The sequence below is a fragment of the Scyliorhinus canicula genome, chromosome 2 (genome assembly GCF_902713615.1).
Source record: "Scyliorhinus canicula chromosome 2, sScyCan1.1, whole genome shotgun sequence".
Lineage (NCBI taxonomy): Eukaryota > Metazoa > Chordata > Chondrichthyes > Carcharhiniformes > Scyliorhinidae > Scyliorhinus > Scyliorhinus canicula.
This window is the reverse complement of record NC_052147.1, coordinates 92591528-92606649: the sequence shown is the minus strand read 5'-3', so window position 1 is coordinate 92606649 and position 15122 is coordinate 92591528. Positions and strand designations below refer to the sequence as shown.

The following is a 15122-nucleotide window of genomic DNA, read 5'->3' as shown; positions in this document are numbered from 1 at the left end:
GAATCGGCATGTTCCTGTGCGGAAGAAGGATAAATACGGCAAATTTCGGGAACCTTGGATAACGAGAGATATTATAGGCCTCGTCAAAAAGAAAAAGGAGGCATTTGTCAGGGCTAGAAGGCTGGGAACAGACAAAGCCTGTGTGGAATATAAGGAAAGTAGGAAGGAACTTAAGCATGGAGTCAGGAGGGCTAGAAGGGGTCACGAAAAGTCACTGGCAAATAGGGTTAAGGAAAATCCCAAGGCTTTTTACACATACATAAAAAGCAAGAGGGTAGCCAAGGATAGGGTTGGCCCACTGAAGGATAGGCAAGGGAATTTATGTGTGGAGCCAGAGGAAATGGGCAAGGTACTAAATGAATACTTTGCATCAGTATTCACCAAAGAGAAGGATTTGGTGGATGTTGAGTCTGGAGAAGGGTGTGTAGATAGCCTGGGTTACATTGAGATCCAAAAAGATGAGGTGTTGGGCGTCTTGAAAAATATTAAGGTAGGGATCTAAACGAGAATACTGAAGGAGGCTAGAGAGGAAATTGCTGACGCCTTGACAGAAATCTTTGGATCCTCTCTGTCTTCAGGTGATGTCCCGGAGGACTGGAGAATAGCCAATGTTGTTCATCATCTCCACCTTGGTCACCAGCACGGTTATGTATTCCTCGTGCTCGGACACTTTTTTCTCCACCTCCTGGGTCGCTCTTCCGTGGGTCTCTTGATTCTGCACAACTTGATCAATCGAAGTCTTAATCTGGTCCAGCGTGTCCTCCTTCAGCTTGGCGAAGCAATCTTTGAAAAAGTTCACCAGCTGCTCCGTCGACCATTGTGCCATCTCCCCGCGGCCCTTGCTCTCCGCCATGCTTTCCCGCGTTGCCAGCTCTGCTTGCGTCTTCCTTGTAGAACTTTGTCTTCTCACACAGCTACTTCTAGTCCAATTCTCCATACACTGGAGGGAGATTTCTCCTCACTGTCTCACTCTTCACCGATGTATCCCATAAAATCCGGGGTAAAAGGGGCAAAAAGGTCCAAAAGTCCGTCAGAGGCGGGAGCTATCAAATGTGCGACCTACTCCTCCATGGCCGCCACCGGAAGTCCCAGCAGGGAAGGTTTTGTCTCCACCGGAAGACAAATGCAAGGCCTCTTTTGTGATGTCTGGCCAGCATGATTCCCGCCACAATGGGCTGCATTAAATCCAGCCCTATGTAACTAAAATGCTGGAGTAAAACTGTCCTTTGTATATAGAGTGGTCTATTTTCTTGTATGTGCTGTTCGCATAGGTGTACAAACCAGATTGTTCAACATGGCAGATAGCGCAGACAAATTTGAAAAAATAAATGATTCAAATGTATACGGAAGAAGAGTGTACGATGGTAGTGTTTTTAAATGAAATTTCAGAGCAACTTGCTGAATTACAATTGGCTGCTTGTCCTGTACATTTTTTTAATATTGATTCAGGTATGTTCAGAGATCAAGGAAGCAATCTAAACCAATTATAATGTCTTTTTTACAGGCGGATTTCAGTGTTCCTGATGTTCCTAAATCTATGGCTTGGTGTGAGGACTCCATTTGTGTGGGCTTTAAGAGGGATTACTATCTTATTCGGGTATGTAGGTTGAAGCTCCGGCAGTACTGCCTTTTTTCAAAACATTAGTTTTGTTGAACCGCTAGCATTCCTATAAATTGAATGTGAATCTTGGGTATGCAATACAAAGCCCAGAAACATGTTGCAGTGAGGTCCATTCAAGCATTCTGCTGTAAATTTTCCATATTTGTGGCCTATCAAGTTTAGGATGTTATCTGACAGTTAAATATAAGTGATGAATACAATAGAACTGGTAAATATAAATGAATGAATACAATAGAATTGGTAATCAAAGATTGTACAACAATACAATTCACAGCTCCAGGGTCCCAGGTTCGATTCCCGGCTGGGTCACTGTCTGTGCGGAGTCTGCACGTCCTCCCCTTGTGTGCGTGGGTTTCCTCCGGGTGCTCCGGTTTCCTCCCACAGTCCAAAGATGTGCCGGTTAGGTGGATTGGCCATGCTAAATTGCCCGTAGTGCCCTAAAAAAAAAGTAAGGTTAAGGGGGGGTTGTTTGGGTTACGGGTATAGGGTGGATACGTGGGTTTGAGTAGGGTGATCATGGCTCGGCACAACATCGAGGGCCGAAGGGCCTGTTCTGTGCTGTACTGTTCTATGTTCTAATACAGAAAATGGAAAACTTGACACCATTTTCTTGCCTATTAGTTAGTCTGTGTTAATTAAAAGCATACAAGCATGTAAAGTTCAGCCTACAGGTTAAGCAATGTTACAAATGTGAAGCAAAGACCTAGAACTTCGAGAATATCATTTTTGCCTGAACATCCTGCCATTCAGTCATCTCCCAGTCATTAAAGTCATTTGCTTCACTAGACAATGTAGCATAGATGCATGCAACAAATATTGGGTAACATAACCACTTTGCTTCAACTTGATTCCCAGAATGAATCCCACATTAATTGGTCTCTTTCCCATTCCATAATTTGTATTAATATCTACAAGATGATTCAACAATTGCCAAAAGGTACCACCACATCCCATAGTTGTTGGATCTCTATTTCTAGAATTATTTAAAATGGTGACGTGCAATTCTCGAGCCATTCATGCTACTGAATGTCAGCATTAATAACATCTTTCATGGTCTCTGGAGAGGCAGTTTATCATGGCAGATTAATCAAAGTATCCTTGGTTCAGTCTGATGTTTGTTGTGCTGCGATGGAGTGTGAGCAGTTATTAAAGCCCTGTTTAGAGCTACACTAAATTAAGATTATTTTCAGTTTATCAAATTCTCCTGAGCAGAAGAGTGCACAATGAAGAGATCTTTTCAACCATGAATATCCTCCTTAGTATGAATGGTCTGCAATAGTTCTCCAGAGTGAAATAGCAAGTTCTCTGAGCTCTCATTTACTATTTGTTTGTCTGAATACACAGCCCACTACTGGTTAAAATGTTAAATATAACGGCAGCACGGTGGTGCAATGGTTAACACTGGTACTGTGACGCTGAGGACCCGGATTCGAATCCCGGCCCTGGGTCACTGTCCATGTGGAGTTTGCACATTCTTCCCGTATCTGCGTAGGTTTCACCCCCACAACCCAAAAGATGTGCAGGTTAAGTGGATTGGCCATGCTAATTTGTCCCTTAATTGGGGAAAAAAAATTGGGTACTCTAAATTTACATTTTAAAAAAATGTTAAATATAGCATAGAAGCTTTAGGTTCCTGGAAGGGTGGGAAGAAGGTAGAGTAGCATTTGGTTGTCTATTGGTACAGGGACTTGAGCATAGCACGCACACTCATCTCAAGACAAAACTTAAATTCTCCATGCAATTTATTGGGTAATCCAATAAAAGATATTCTCAGAAGTAAGTCATCAGACGATGGCACTGGACGGTACAGAGGCACAGTGGTTAGCACTGCTGCCTCACAGCGCCAGGGACCCAGGATCACGTCAGACCTCTGGTGACTGTGGAGTTTGCACTTCTCCCCTTGTCTGCGTGAGTTTCATCTGGGTGCTCTGGTTTCTGCCCATAGTCCAAAAAATGTGCAGATTAGATGGATTAGCCATGCTAAATCCCGGATGGGATCCCTGGTTGTGCACTCAGAGCCTGTGCGGACCAGCTGGCAGAGGTGTTCGCGGACATCTTTAACCTGTCCTTACTCCACTCCGAGGTCCCCATCTGCTTCAAGAAGACTACCATCATACCGGTGCCAAAGAACAACCAGGTAACGTGCCTCAATGACTACCGTCCGGTGGCCCTGACTTCAGTCGTAATCAAGTGCTTTGAGAGGTTGGTCATGAAGCGCATCACCTCCATACTCCCAGAATGCCTTGATCCACTGCAATTTGCATACCGCCGGAACCGGTCCACAGCAGACGCCATTTCCCTGGCCCTACACTCATCCCAAGAGCATTTTGACAGCAAGGACTCTTACATCAGACTCCTATTTATTGACTACAGCTCCGCTTTCCCAGCCAAGCTCGTATCAAAGCTCCAAAACCTAGGACTTGGCTCCCCACTCTGCAACTGGATCCTCGACTTTCTGACACACAGACCACAATCAGTAAGAATGAACAACAACACCTCCACAACAGTCCTCAATACCGGGGCCCCCGCAAGGCTGCGTACTTAGCCCCCTACTCGTGTTTTTCAAACTTTTTTTCCGGGGGCCCATTTTTACCAACCGCCCAACCTTCGGGACCCAACCCGGCCGACCTTCGCGACCCACGCCAACCGACCTTCGCAACCCATGCTGGCCGACCTTTGTGGCCCCCGCTGGCCGACCTGCACGACCCTCCATTTTCTCTTACCTTGTTTGTTGCTGACAAAAATGGAGGAAATGGTTTTGGGTCCCTTTGGCCCCAATGGTCCCTTTGTCTCTCTGAACTTGGGAAAAAAAGGCTGCGACCATATTAAAAAAAAATGCGGCCGCACTGCGCATGCGTGCTGATCATCAGTGCACATGCGCAGTGCAGGCAAATTTTAAAAAATCTGTTCCAGGCCATTTTGAAGGCCGCTCGCAGCTGGCATTATTAAAATCACCTGCTGCTGATTTGTGCAATCAGGAGCGCCATGACGGATGGCTCTGCGACCCTCCCGTCACGCGCCCGTGACCCACCCATGGGTCGCGCCCCTGAGTTTGACAATGCCTGCCCTACTCTACTCCCTGTGTACATGACTGCATGGCAAAATTTGGTTCCAACTCCATCTACAAGTTTGCTGACTGTAGTAATCCACGGGAGGCAGGAGTTCCGTCACCACACCAATATTTATTTACAATAACGATATTACAGGAGCAGCTACAAACAGTGCTTCTAGCAGTCCAGTCAACTTGAGACTGCTCACAAAGCCTACACAGGTGCTTATATGGGCCCCCTCAATGAGCTATCATTGAGGGAGCTCATACTCCAATTGGCCAACCAATAAAGCCAATTGGAGTTCATTACACTACGACCATAGTGGCCAGATCTCGAATAACGACCAGTCAGAATACAGGAGGGAGATAGAGAACATACTGGAGTGGTGCAGCGTCAACAATCTCTCCCTCAATGCCAGCAAAACTAAAGAGCTGGTCATTGACTTCAGGAAGCAAAGTACTGTGCACACCCCTGTCAGCATCAACGGGGACAAGGTAGAGATGGTTAGCAGTTTCAAATTCCTAGGGGTGCACATCTCCAAAAATCTGTCCTGTCCACCCATGTTGATGCAACCACCAAGAAAGCACAACAACACCTATACTTCCTCATGAAACTAAGGAAATTCAGCATATCCACATTAACTCTTACCAACTTTTACCATCTTTGGATTGTGGGGGCGAAACCCACACAAACACGGGGAGAATGTGCAAACTCCACACGGACAGTGACCCAGAGCCAGGATCAAACCTGGGACCTTGGCGCCATGAGGCAGAGCATTGACCACTGCGCCACTGTGCTGCTCTCTGTCCACCACTCATGCATAGTGGCAACAATTTGGAAGATTCACTGCAGCAACTCACCAAGGCTCCTTGGATAGCATCTTCCAAACCTACAATCTATGTTACTGAGAATACCACTTGCAAGTTACCCTCCAAGTCACAAACCATCTTGAACTACATCGCCATTCTTCATTGGCTCTAGGACAAAATCCTGGAACTCCTTTCCTAACTCCACTGTGGAAGTATGTACAGCACATGGGCTGCAACAGTTCAAGAAGGTGGCTTGCCATCACCCTCTCGAGGCCAATGAGGAATGGGTAGTAAATGCACAGACAGCTTTTGGGAACATGAACACATGGAAGAATGTTATTGTAAAAATGTATCCTGGCGTTCTCTACAGTGGATTTCTGTGAATTGTTTTACAGGCTGAAATTATATTGTTACATTGTTGTGGGTTAAATGATTTTAAATCACCCAAATAACTCTTTTTTTTTTTCTGCTTGCTAAACAGTTGGATGGGAAAGGTTCAATAAAAGAGCTTTTCCCAACTGGTAAGCAACTGGAGCCCCTTGTGACTCCCCTGGAAGACCAGAAGGTGGCAGTTGGGCAAGACGACTTAACAGTGGTTCTGAATAAGGATGGAGTTTGCACTCAGAAATGTGCCCTGAATTGGACAGATATTCCTCTTGCCATGGGTAGGAAACTTCAAGTCAAAGTTCTTGTTTCTTTCTAATAGATTTTTATTTTGTAGAATTCCTGTGAATGATTTGCAGGGTACTTTGTCTGTTATTATTCCACACCCTCGAGGACTACAATTGATACTGACTGATGGTAGAGCCCAGTCAGTGCAAACTGTAAAACTACTTGAATGAACAAACATATAAAATTTGGAGCAGAAGTAGGACACGGCCGCTCGAGCCTGATCCAGCATTCAATAAGATCATGGCTGTTTGGTTGCATTTCGAGTTCCACATTTCCATCTCCCCCTGGTAACCATCGATTCTTGTTTGGCAAGGGAATCGATCTACCTCCATCTTAAAAAATTCAGTGACCCCACTTCCAGCACCTTGTGAGGCAAAGACTTCCAAAGTCGCACAACCCTCTGAGAAAAAAATTCTCCTCATCTGTCTTTTAAGGGCAACCGCCTAATTTTAAAACAATGGTGTTGTGTTTTTTGAGGTGTGATATGAGGGAGCACAGAGGTTTAAAAGAACGGAGCTTTATTTACAGTGTGTGGTCTCTTGCATGGCTGTTTCCCGTGCTAGGACCTATGATGTTACATTCAATGAATACATATTAATACAAGAAAGCGTCACTTGAACTAATATGAATTGATGCAAATACATAACGTTTCCTCCCCCTTTTAAATTGGATGTCCCCAAGTTCAAAACATGAGCAATAGTCAATAAATCAGACGGCCTGGATGTCACTCTTGGAATGGTTTACAGTGAACCTCTGCCCTCTTCTTCACACTGGTGGTAACCTCTGGAGTTTCTGTCTTTGCATTAATGTAATCGCTATTTAATTTAGCCGCCATTGACATAGGGATTAGAGGTTGTCTCTGTGTTTGATCAGATGGTGAGATGTTGCTTTTCTCAACAGTGTCTGTTTGCAGGGCAGCACGGTGGCACAGTGGTTAGTACTGCTGCCTCATGACACCGAGGTCCCAGGTTCGTTCCTGGCTCTGGGTCACTCTCTGTGTGGAGTTTGCATATCTCCCCGTATTTGCGTGGGTTTCACCCCCACAACCTGAACATGTATGGTGTAGGTGGATTGGCTGTGCTAAATTGCCCCTTAATTGGAAAAAATAATTGGGTGCTCTAAATTTTTTTAAAAAGTGTCTTGTCAGTGTTGGGGTTGTAGGAAGGGTCAAGTCATGACTTTATAGGGTTGAACCTATAGGGCTGGTTTAGTTCCGTGAGCTAGACTGGTTTGTGATGCAGACCAAGGCCAGAAGTGCGGGTTCAATTCCCCTACCAGCTTACCTGAACAGGTGCCGGAATAGGGGTTTTTCACAGTGACATTATACTTGTGACAATAAAAGGTTGTTATTATTATTATTATCCTGGATTTTCTATAGGTCCAGATTCTGTTCTTTCGGCCAGCAATTAGTCTGCCTGTCTCCTCCAAATAACGTCATCTCTGGTCTGGGCAACATAAGAGACCGTTTCAGTCTAAACAGGGATTGTGGCAAGAATCCATTTCTCCTTTGTGGAGTAATTCTTGGCCAAAACCCCATTGTCCTTGGTGGAAAACTCTGCTTTGCCTTGCTTTCCCACCATTCTATTTGTACTTGCTATTGCTGTTGCACGATCTCTTTCGTTTGCAGAGGTTTTAACAGATTGAACGCGGAACGTAATTGTCTTTTCATCATTAGTAATGTAGGAGTGGCCTTGGTCGTAGAATGTGCGGTACACAGTAGGAACCTGTTACAACATTTGGTCAGTGAACTTTGTTCTGTGGTTGCTCTGAAGATATGTTTCACAGTTTGGATGAAACATTGTTAGTCCATTAGTAGCGGGGTTGTACAGTGAGGACTTAATATGTTGAATATCATCGAGAGCAAATTTAGGTCCATTGCTGCATACAGTTGTTCAAGGAATTCAAAATGACTAAGCACTTCTAGCTTTTCCAATGAGGTAGATTTCATCAAGCAACCTCTGGCTACTTGGTATGAGCATTGATTATTACCAAAAACCTATGTCTTTCAAAATGTCCTACAAAATCCACTTGAACGCGTTACCAAGCCTCATCAGGCCATTTCTATGGATGCTGTGGTGCTGAGGGTGACAGGTTTCTTCGCACAGGAGAACATGTTCTAGGTTCCTCTTCCAATTGCCACGTCCAGCTCCAGGGCATCAGAAATAACTTCTTGCTTTTTTCTTTATGCATACAACTCCACAACGGCCCTCATTTGGCTTCCCTAACACCCGCTTCCTCAATAGTGGCAGAATAATCACTCTTCGAGTCCTCATAGAAGACATACTCGCTGTACTGACAACTCCAATCTCCAGGAGTAGTAGGGTTTTGGGTTATGTGCTAGTTCCAAATTCTTCCCTCATAATGCCATATCCATCATTTCTGAGAGTATTGGATCAAAACTAGTGAGCGACAAGGTAGTACAGCGGTTAACACTGTTGCTTCACAGTGCCAGGGACCCAGGTTTGAGTCCTGGATTGGGTCACTGTCTGTGCGGAGTCTGCACGTTCTCCCCGTGTCTGCATGGGTTTCATCCGAGTATTCCAGTTTCCTGCCCGAAGTCCCGAAAGACGTGCTGTTGAGTGAATCGGACATTCTGAATTCTCCCTCCGTGTACCCGAACAGGTGCTGGAATGTGGCGACTAGGGGCTTTTCACAGTAACATCATTGCAGTGTTAATGTAAGCCTACTTATCATAGAATTTACAGGGCAGAAGGAGGCCATTTGGCCCATCCAGTCTGCACCGGCTTTTTGGAAAGAGCATCATGCTTAAGCCCCGCCTCCACCCCATCCCAGTAACCCCACCTACCTTTGGACACTACGTGCCAATTTAGCATGGCCAACCACCTAACCTGCACATCTTTGGACTGTGGGAGAAAACTGGAGCATCCGGAGGAAACCCACGCAGACACGGGGAGAAAGTGCAAATTCCACACAGACAGTTATCCAAGGCCGGAATTGAACCTGGGACCTGGAGCTGTGAGGCAGCTCACTTGTGGCAGCACTGTGCCACAATGCTGCCCATTAATGAAGATTATTATAGTGTGTTTCCTCATTTATTTCGAAGTGACTGCTGTGTTGTCTACTTGTTCAAAGTAGAAGATATTCCCATTTGAGCAGTCTGATGAACTACCTGGCAATGGTAATCTTGAAAGTTTATCTGCGTTACCTTGTAGACTTGACTGTTGGTACTTATAGATAAGTATGTGCAGACAAACACAATGCCCATCTTTGCATTCTACTTGAGGCAAGTGGTAGAATTCCCATGTGTGATCCAAAAATGGTAACTAATGGAAGATGGTCCGTCAGCAATGTGAACGTTCTTCCATACAGGAATTGATGGAATTTCGTACTCTAAAAATGATCCTTAATGATTCCCTTTCAATCTGGGCATAATTACTTTTAGCTTTGCTCAAGGTTCGAGAAGCAAAACCAATGGGTCTGTCTTCACCTGATTACATGGTGTCAGTGATCATTGTTCCTACACCAAAAGATGATGCATCGCAAACTAGTTATAAAGATAACATGGGATCAAAGTGCATGAGAACTTCAGATTTAATTAACGCTTCTTTGGCTCGCATGAAAGTGTTGATCTGACCACTGCCATTTCCCACTTCCACTTCTTGTTCTGGCACAAGAGCTTATGTAATGGTTTTAGAATTGTTGCCACGTTTGGTACAAATCTTCCATCGGAGTTCAACAATCCCAGGAAGGAATGTAACTGTTCATAGTATGATGTTTAGGTGCCTCTGCCACGGCCTTAACCTTTTTGAAGGAGATTTGTGATTGAAGGAGATTTGTGAAGGCCAGTGGCATCAATCACATGTCCCAAATACTCAACGGAGTATTGGAAGTACTCTTATTCGTCCTTGCGGATTGTCAGGCCATAGTCTCCCAATCTCTACAGATCTTGCCTTCAAGCATTTTGCTTGGTTTCCTTTTATTTTCAATTTAACTGTAATATCGTTCATGCTCCCTATTTGGCCCAGTTCAATTGAACCTTCTCCAGCCATATTTGGCCCAGTTCAATTGAACCTTCTCCAGCCATGTTCAACCTATCAACTTGGATCGTTTCCCTTTACTGCATGTAAAGATAAATCTTCTGGTTGCCCATTAAGACCATAAGACCATAAGACCATAAGACATAGGAGTGGAAGTAAGGCCATTCGGCCCATCGAGTCCATTCCGCCATTCAATCATGGCTGATGGGCATTTCAACTCCACCTACCAGCATTCTCCCCGTAGCCCTTAATTCCTCGCGACATCAAGAATTTATCTATCTCTGCCTTGAAGCCATTTAGCGTCCCGGCCTCCACTGCACTCTGCGGCAATGAATTCCACAGGCCCACCACTCTCTGGCTGAAGAAATGTCTCCGCATTTCTGTTCTGAATTTACCCCCTCTAATTCTAAGGCTGTGCCCACGGGTCCTCGTCTCCTCGCCTAACGGAAACAGTTTCTTTGCGTCCACCCTTTCTAAGCCATGTATTATCTTGTAAGTTTCTATTAGATCTCCCCTTAACCTTCTAAACTCCAATGAATACAATCCCAGGATCCTCAGCCGTTCATCATATGTTAGACCCGCCATTCCAGGGATCATCCGTGTGAATCTCCGCTGGACACGCTCCAGTGCCAGTATGTCCTTCCTGAGATGTGGGGCCCAAAACTGGACACAGTACTCCAAATGGGGCCTAACCAGAGCCTTATAAAGGCTCAGTAGCACATCGCTGCTTTTATATTCCAACCCTCTTGAGATAAATGACAACATTGCATTCGCTTTCTTAATCACAGATTCAACCTGCATGTTTACCTTTAGGGAATCCTCGACTAGCACTCCCAGATCCCTTTGTACTTTGGCATTATGAATTTTCTCACCGTTTAGAAAGTAGTCTATGCTTGGATTCTTTTTTCCAAAGTGCAAGACCTCACATTTTCTCACGTTGAATTGCATCAGCCATTTCCTGCACCACTCTCCCAAACTGTCTAGATCCTTCTGCAGCCTCCCCACTTCCTCAGCACTACCTGCCTGACCACCTAACTTCGTATCATCGGCAAACTTCGCTAGAATGCCCCCAGTCCCTTCATCCAGATCATTAATATATATGGTGAACAGCTGTGGCCCCAACACTGAACCCTGTGGGACACCGCTGGTCACCGGCTGCCATTCCGAAAAAGAACCTTTTATCCCAACTCTCTGCCTTCTGTCAGACAGCCAATCCTCAACCCATGCCAGTAGCTCACCTCGAACACCATGGGCCCTCACCTTACTCAGCAGCCTCCTGTGTGGCACCTTATCAAAGGCCTTTTGGAAATCCAGATAGACCACATCCACTGGGTTTCCCTGGTCTAACCTACTTGTCACCTCCTCAAAGAATTCTAACAGGTTCGTCAGGCACGACCTCCCCTTACTAAATCCATGTTGACTTGTTCTAATCCGACCCTGCTCTTCCAAGAATTTAGAAATCTCATCCTTAACGATCGATTCTAGAATTTTACCAACAACCGAGGTTAGGCTAATTGGCCTGTAATTTTCCATCTTTTGTCTTGATCCTTTCTTGAACAAGGGGGTTACAACAGCGATCTTCCAATCGTCCGGGACTTTCCCTGACTCCAGTGATTTTTGAAAGATCTCAACCAACGCTTCCGCTATTTCTTCAGCCACCTCTCTCAGAACTCTAGGGTGTAGCCCATCGGGGCCAGGAGATTTGTCAATTTTAAGACCTTTTAGCTTTTTTAGCACCATCTCTTTTGTAATGGCAACCATACTCAACTCAGCCCCCTGACCCTCTATAATTTTTGGGATATTACTCATGTCTTCCACTGTGAAGACAGACGCAAAGTACTTATTAAGTTCTCCAGCCATTTCCTCGTCTCCCATCACTAGCCTTCTGGAATCAGTTTGAATTGGCCCAATGTCTACTTTGGCCTGTCGTTTGTTTCTTATGTATTGAAAGAAACTTTTACTATCATTTCTTATATTACTGGCTAGCCTGCCTTCATATTTGATCCTCTCCTTCCTTATTTGTCTCTTTGTTAACCTCTGTTTGTTTTTGTAGCCTTCCCAATCTTCTGAATTCCCAGTGCTTTTGGCCACTTTATAGGATCTCTCTTTTTCTTTGATACATTTCCTGACCTCCTTTGTCAGCCATGGCTGTCTAATCCCTCCCCGGATAATCTTTCTTTTCTTGGGGATGAACCTCTGTACAGTGTCCTCAATTATGCATACAAACTCCTGCCATTTTTGCTCTGCTGTCTTCCCCACTAGGGTCTGCTTCCAGTCGATTTTCACAAGTTCCTCTCTCATGCCCTCGTAATTACCTTTATTTAACTGTAACACCATTACATCCGATTTTGCCTTCTCTCTTTCAAACTGCAGACTGAACTCAACCATATTATGATCGCTGCTTCCTAAGTGTTCCCTTACTTTAAGATCTTTTATAAAGTCTGGTTCATTACAGAGCACTAGGTCCAGAATAGCCTGCTCCCTTGTGGGCTCCATGACAAGCTGTTCCAAAAAGCCATCTTGTAAGCATTCCATGAATTCCTTTTCTTTGGATCCACTGGCTACGTTATTTACCCAATCTACCTGCATATTGAAGTCCCCCATGATCACCGTGACCTTGCCTTTCTGACATGCCTTTTCTATTTCCCGGTACATGTTGCGCCCCTGGTCCTGACCACTGTTAGGAGGTCTGTACATAACTCCCATTATGGTTTTTTTGCCTTTGTGGTTCCTCAATTCTACCCACACAGACTCCACATCATCCGACCCTATGTCGTTTAGTGCCATAGATTTAATTTTGTTCTTAACTAACAAGGCAACCCCACCCCCTCGGCCCACCTCCCTGTCTTTTCGATAGGTTGTATATCCTTGGATGTTTAACTGCCAGTCCTGAACCCCCTGCAGCCATGTCTCTGTGATGCCAACCACATCATAATCATTCACGATGATCTGTGCCATTAGTTCGTCTACTTTGTTACAAATGCTACGAGCATTCAGGTAAAGTACCTTAATGCTAACTTTCTTATCATTACAGATATTGGAAGTCCTAAGATGTCCAAAGTTATCCTTCCTTTTTGTTGAATTCCTAGTCTGCCTCAAGCTTAAATCCACCTGCCTACATGTTATCCTCCTGCGTATCTTGCCATTTAACTCCATGCTCCCTGTCGCTTTCACTTTCCCTTCCCCCCAACTCAGAAGTTTAAAGTCCTACTGACCACCCTATTTATCCTCTTTGCTAGAACACTGGTTCCAGATCGGTTCAGGTGGAGACCGTCCCAACAGTACAGATCCCCCCGGTTCCAAAACTGATGCCAATGTCCCATGAAGTGGAATCCCTCTTTCCCACACCAATCCCTTAGCCACGTGTTTACTTTCCTAATTTTCTTGTCCCTATGCCAATTGGCACGTGGCTCGGGCAGTAATCCGGAGATTATGACCCTTGAGGACCTGTATTTCAATTTTCTTCCTAGTGCTTGATAGTCCCCGAACAGGTCCTCCACCCTAGCTTTACCTATGTTGTTAGTCCCAACGTGGACCACAACAACTGGATCCTCCCCCTCCCGCTCCAATATCCTTTCAAGCCGGTCAGAGATGTCCCGCACCCTGGCACCGGGCAGGCAACACACCATGCGAGACTCCCGATCCGGCTTGCATAGGATACTATCTGTCCCCCTAATTATAGAATCCCCTATAACAACTACTTGTCTTTTTACTCCCCCCTCTTGAATGGCCTTCTGCACCATGGTACCGTGGTCAGCTGGCTCATCCTGTCCAGAGCCCTTTTCCTCATCCATACAGGGAGCAAGAGTCTCATACCTGTTGGACAAGGTCAAGGGCTGAGGCTCCTGCACTCCTGAACTCAGGTTCCCCCTGCCTGCCTCACTAACAGTCACACTCTGAAATCCCTGATCACTTACTGAATGTGAATTACTTAATCTCCCAGGTGTGACTGCCTCCTGAAACAAAGTGTCCAGGTAACTCTCCCCCTCCCGGATGTGCCGCAGTGTTTGAAGCTCAGATTCCAGATCATCAACTCTGAGCCGGAGTTCTTCCAGCAGCCAACACTTGCTGCAGATGTGGTCATTGCCATTCACAAGGGGAACAGCCAGCTCCCACATCATACAGCTACAGCACATCACCTGCCCAGCCATCTCTGATTAGTTAATTAATTTATTACTTTGTATAAATTTCAGTTTAAAAAAAAAACAAACTTGGATACCTCTGCTATAGTCTTTTTCAACCTAGTTCTGGTTAACAAATAAGAAAAAGAAAAATAATAATGTAATAAGGTACTCACCTGCTCACCCCAATGGGTCTTATTATTAGGTTAGAGGAGGAGGGCGGGTGGGAGACACTACACGTGTAGTGTCTCGGGTGCTTGACTTCCTTCGAACTCCTTGGGTCACTGATGCAGGTGCACCTTCAACTTACGCTGACTGCACTGCACGTATGCAAATCTCCCCGGAACAGCCAATCAGAAGCTCTGCTCTGCTGCCCCCTGCTGGATGCTTGACTTCCTTCGAACTCCTTGGGTCACTGATGCAGGTGCACCTTCAACTTACGCTGACTGCACTGCACGTATGCAAATCTCCCCGGAACAGCCAATCAGAAGCTCTGCTCTGCTGCCCCCTGCTGGAAGCTTGACTTCCTTCGAACTCCTTGGGTCACTGATGAAGGTGCACCTTCAACTTACGCTGACTGCACTGCACGTATGCAAATCTCCCCGGAACAGCCAATCAGAAGCTCTGCTCTGCTGCCCCCTGCTGGATGCTTGACTTCCGTCGAACTCCTTGGGTCACTGATGCAGGTGCACCTTCAACTTACGCTGACTGCACTGCACGTATGCAAATCTCCCCGGAACAGCCAATCAGAAGCTCTGCTCTGCTGCCCCCTGCTGGAAGCTTGACTTCCTTCGAACTCCTTGGGTCACTGATGCAGGTGCACCTTCAACTTACGCTGACTGCACTGCACG

At 45.5% G+C, this 15122-nt stretch overlaps 1 protein-coding gene across 1 annotated transcript in view; it reads left to right on the top strand.

Annotated features, from left to right (window-relative positions):
• Positions 1 to 15122, top strand: part of vps39 (VPS39 subunit of HOPS complex) — a 174437-nt gene that overhangs the window by 39813 nt on the left and 119502 nt on the right. The window contains exons 7-8 of the mRNA XM_038783024.1: positions 1505 to 1597; positions 5962 to 6145. Of these exons, the coding sequence (XP_038638952.1) occupies positions 1505 to 1597; positions 5962 to 6145 (277 nt within the window). The remainder of the gene's footprint in view (positions 1 to 1504; positions 1598 to 5961; positions 6146 to 15122) is intronic.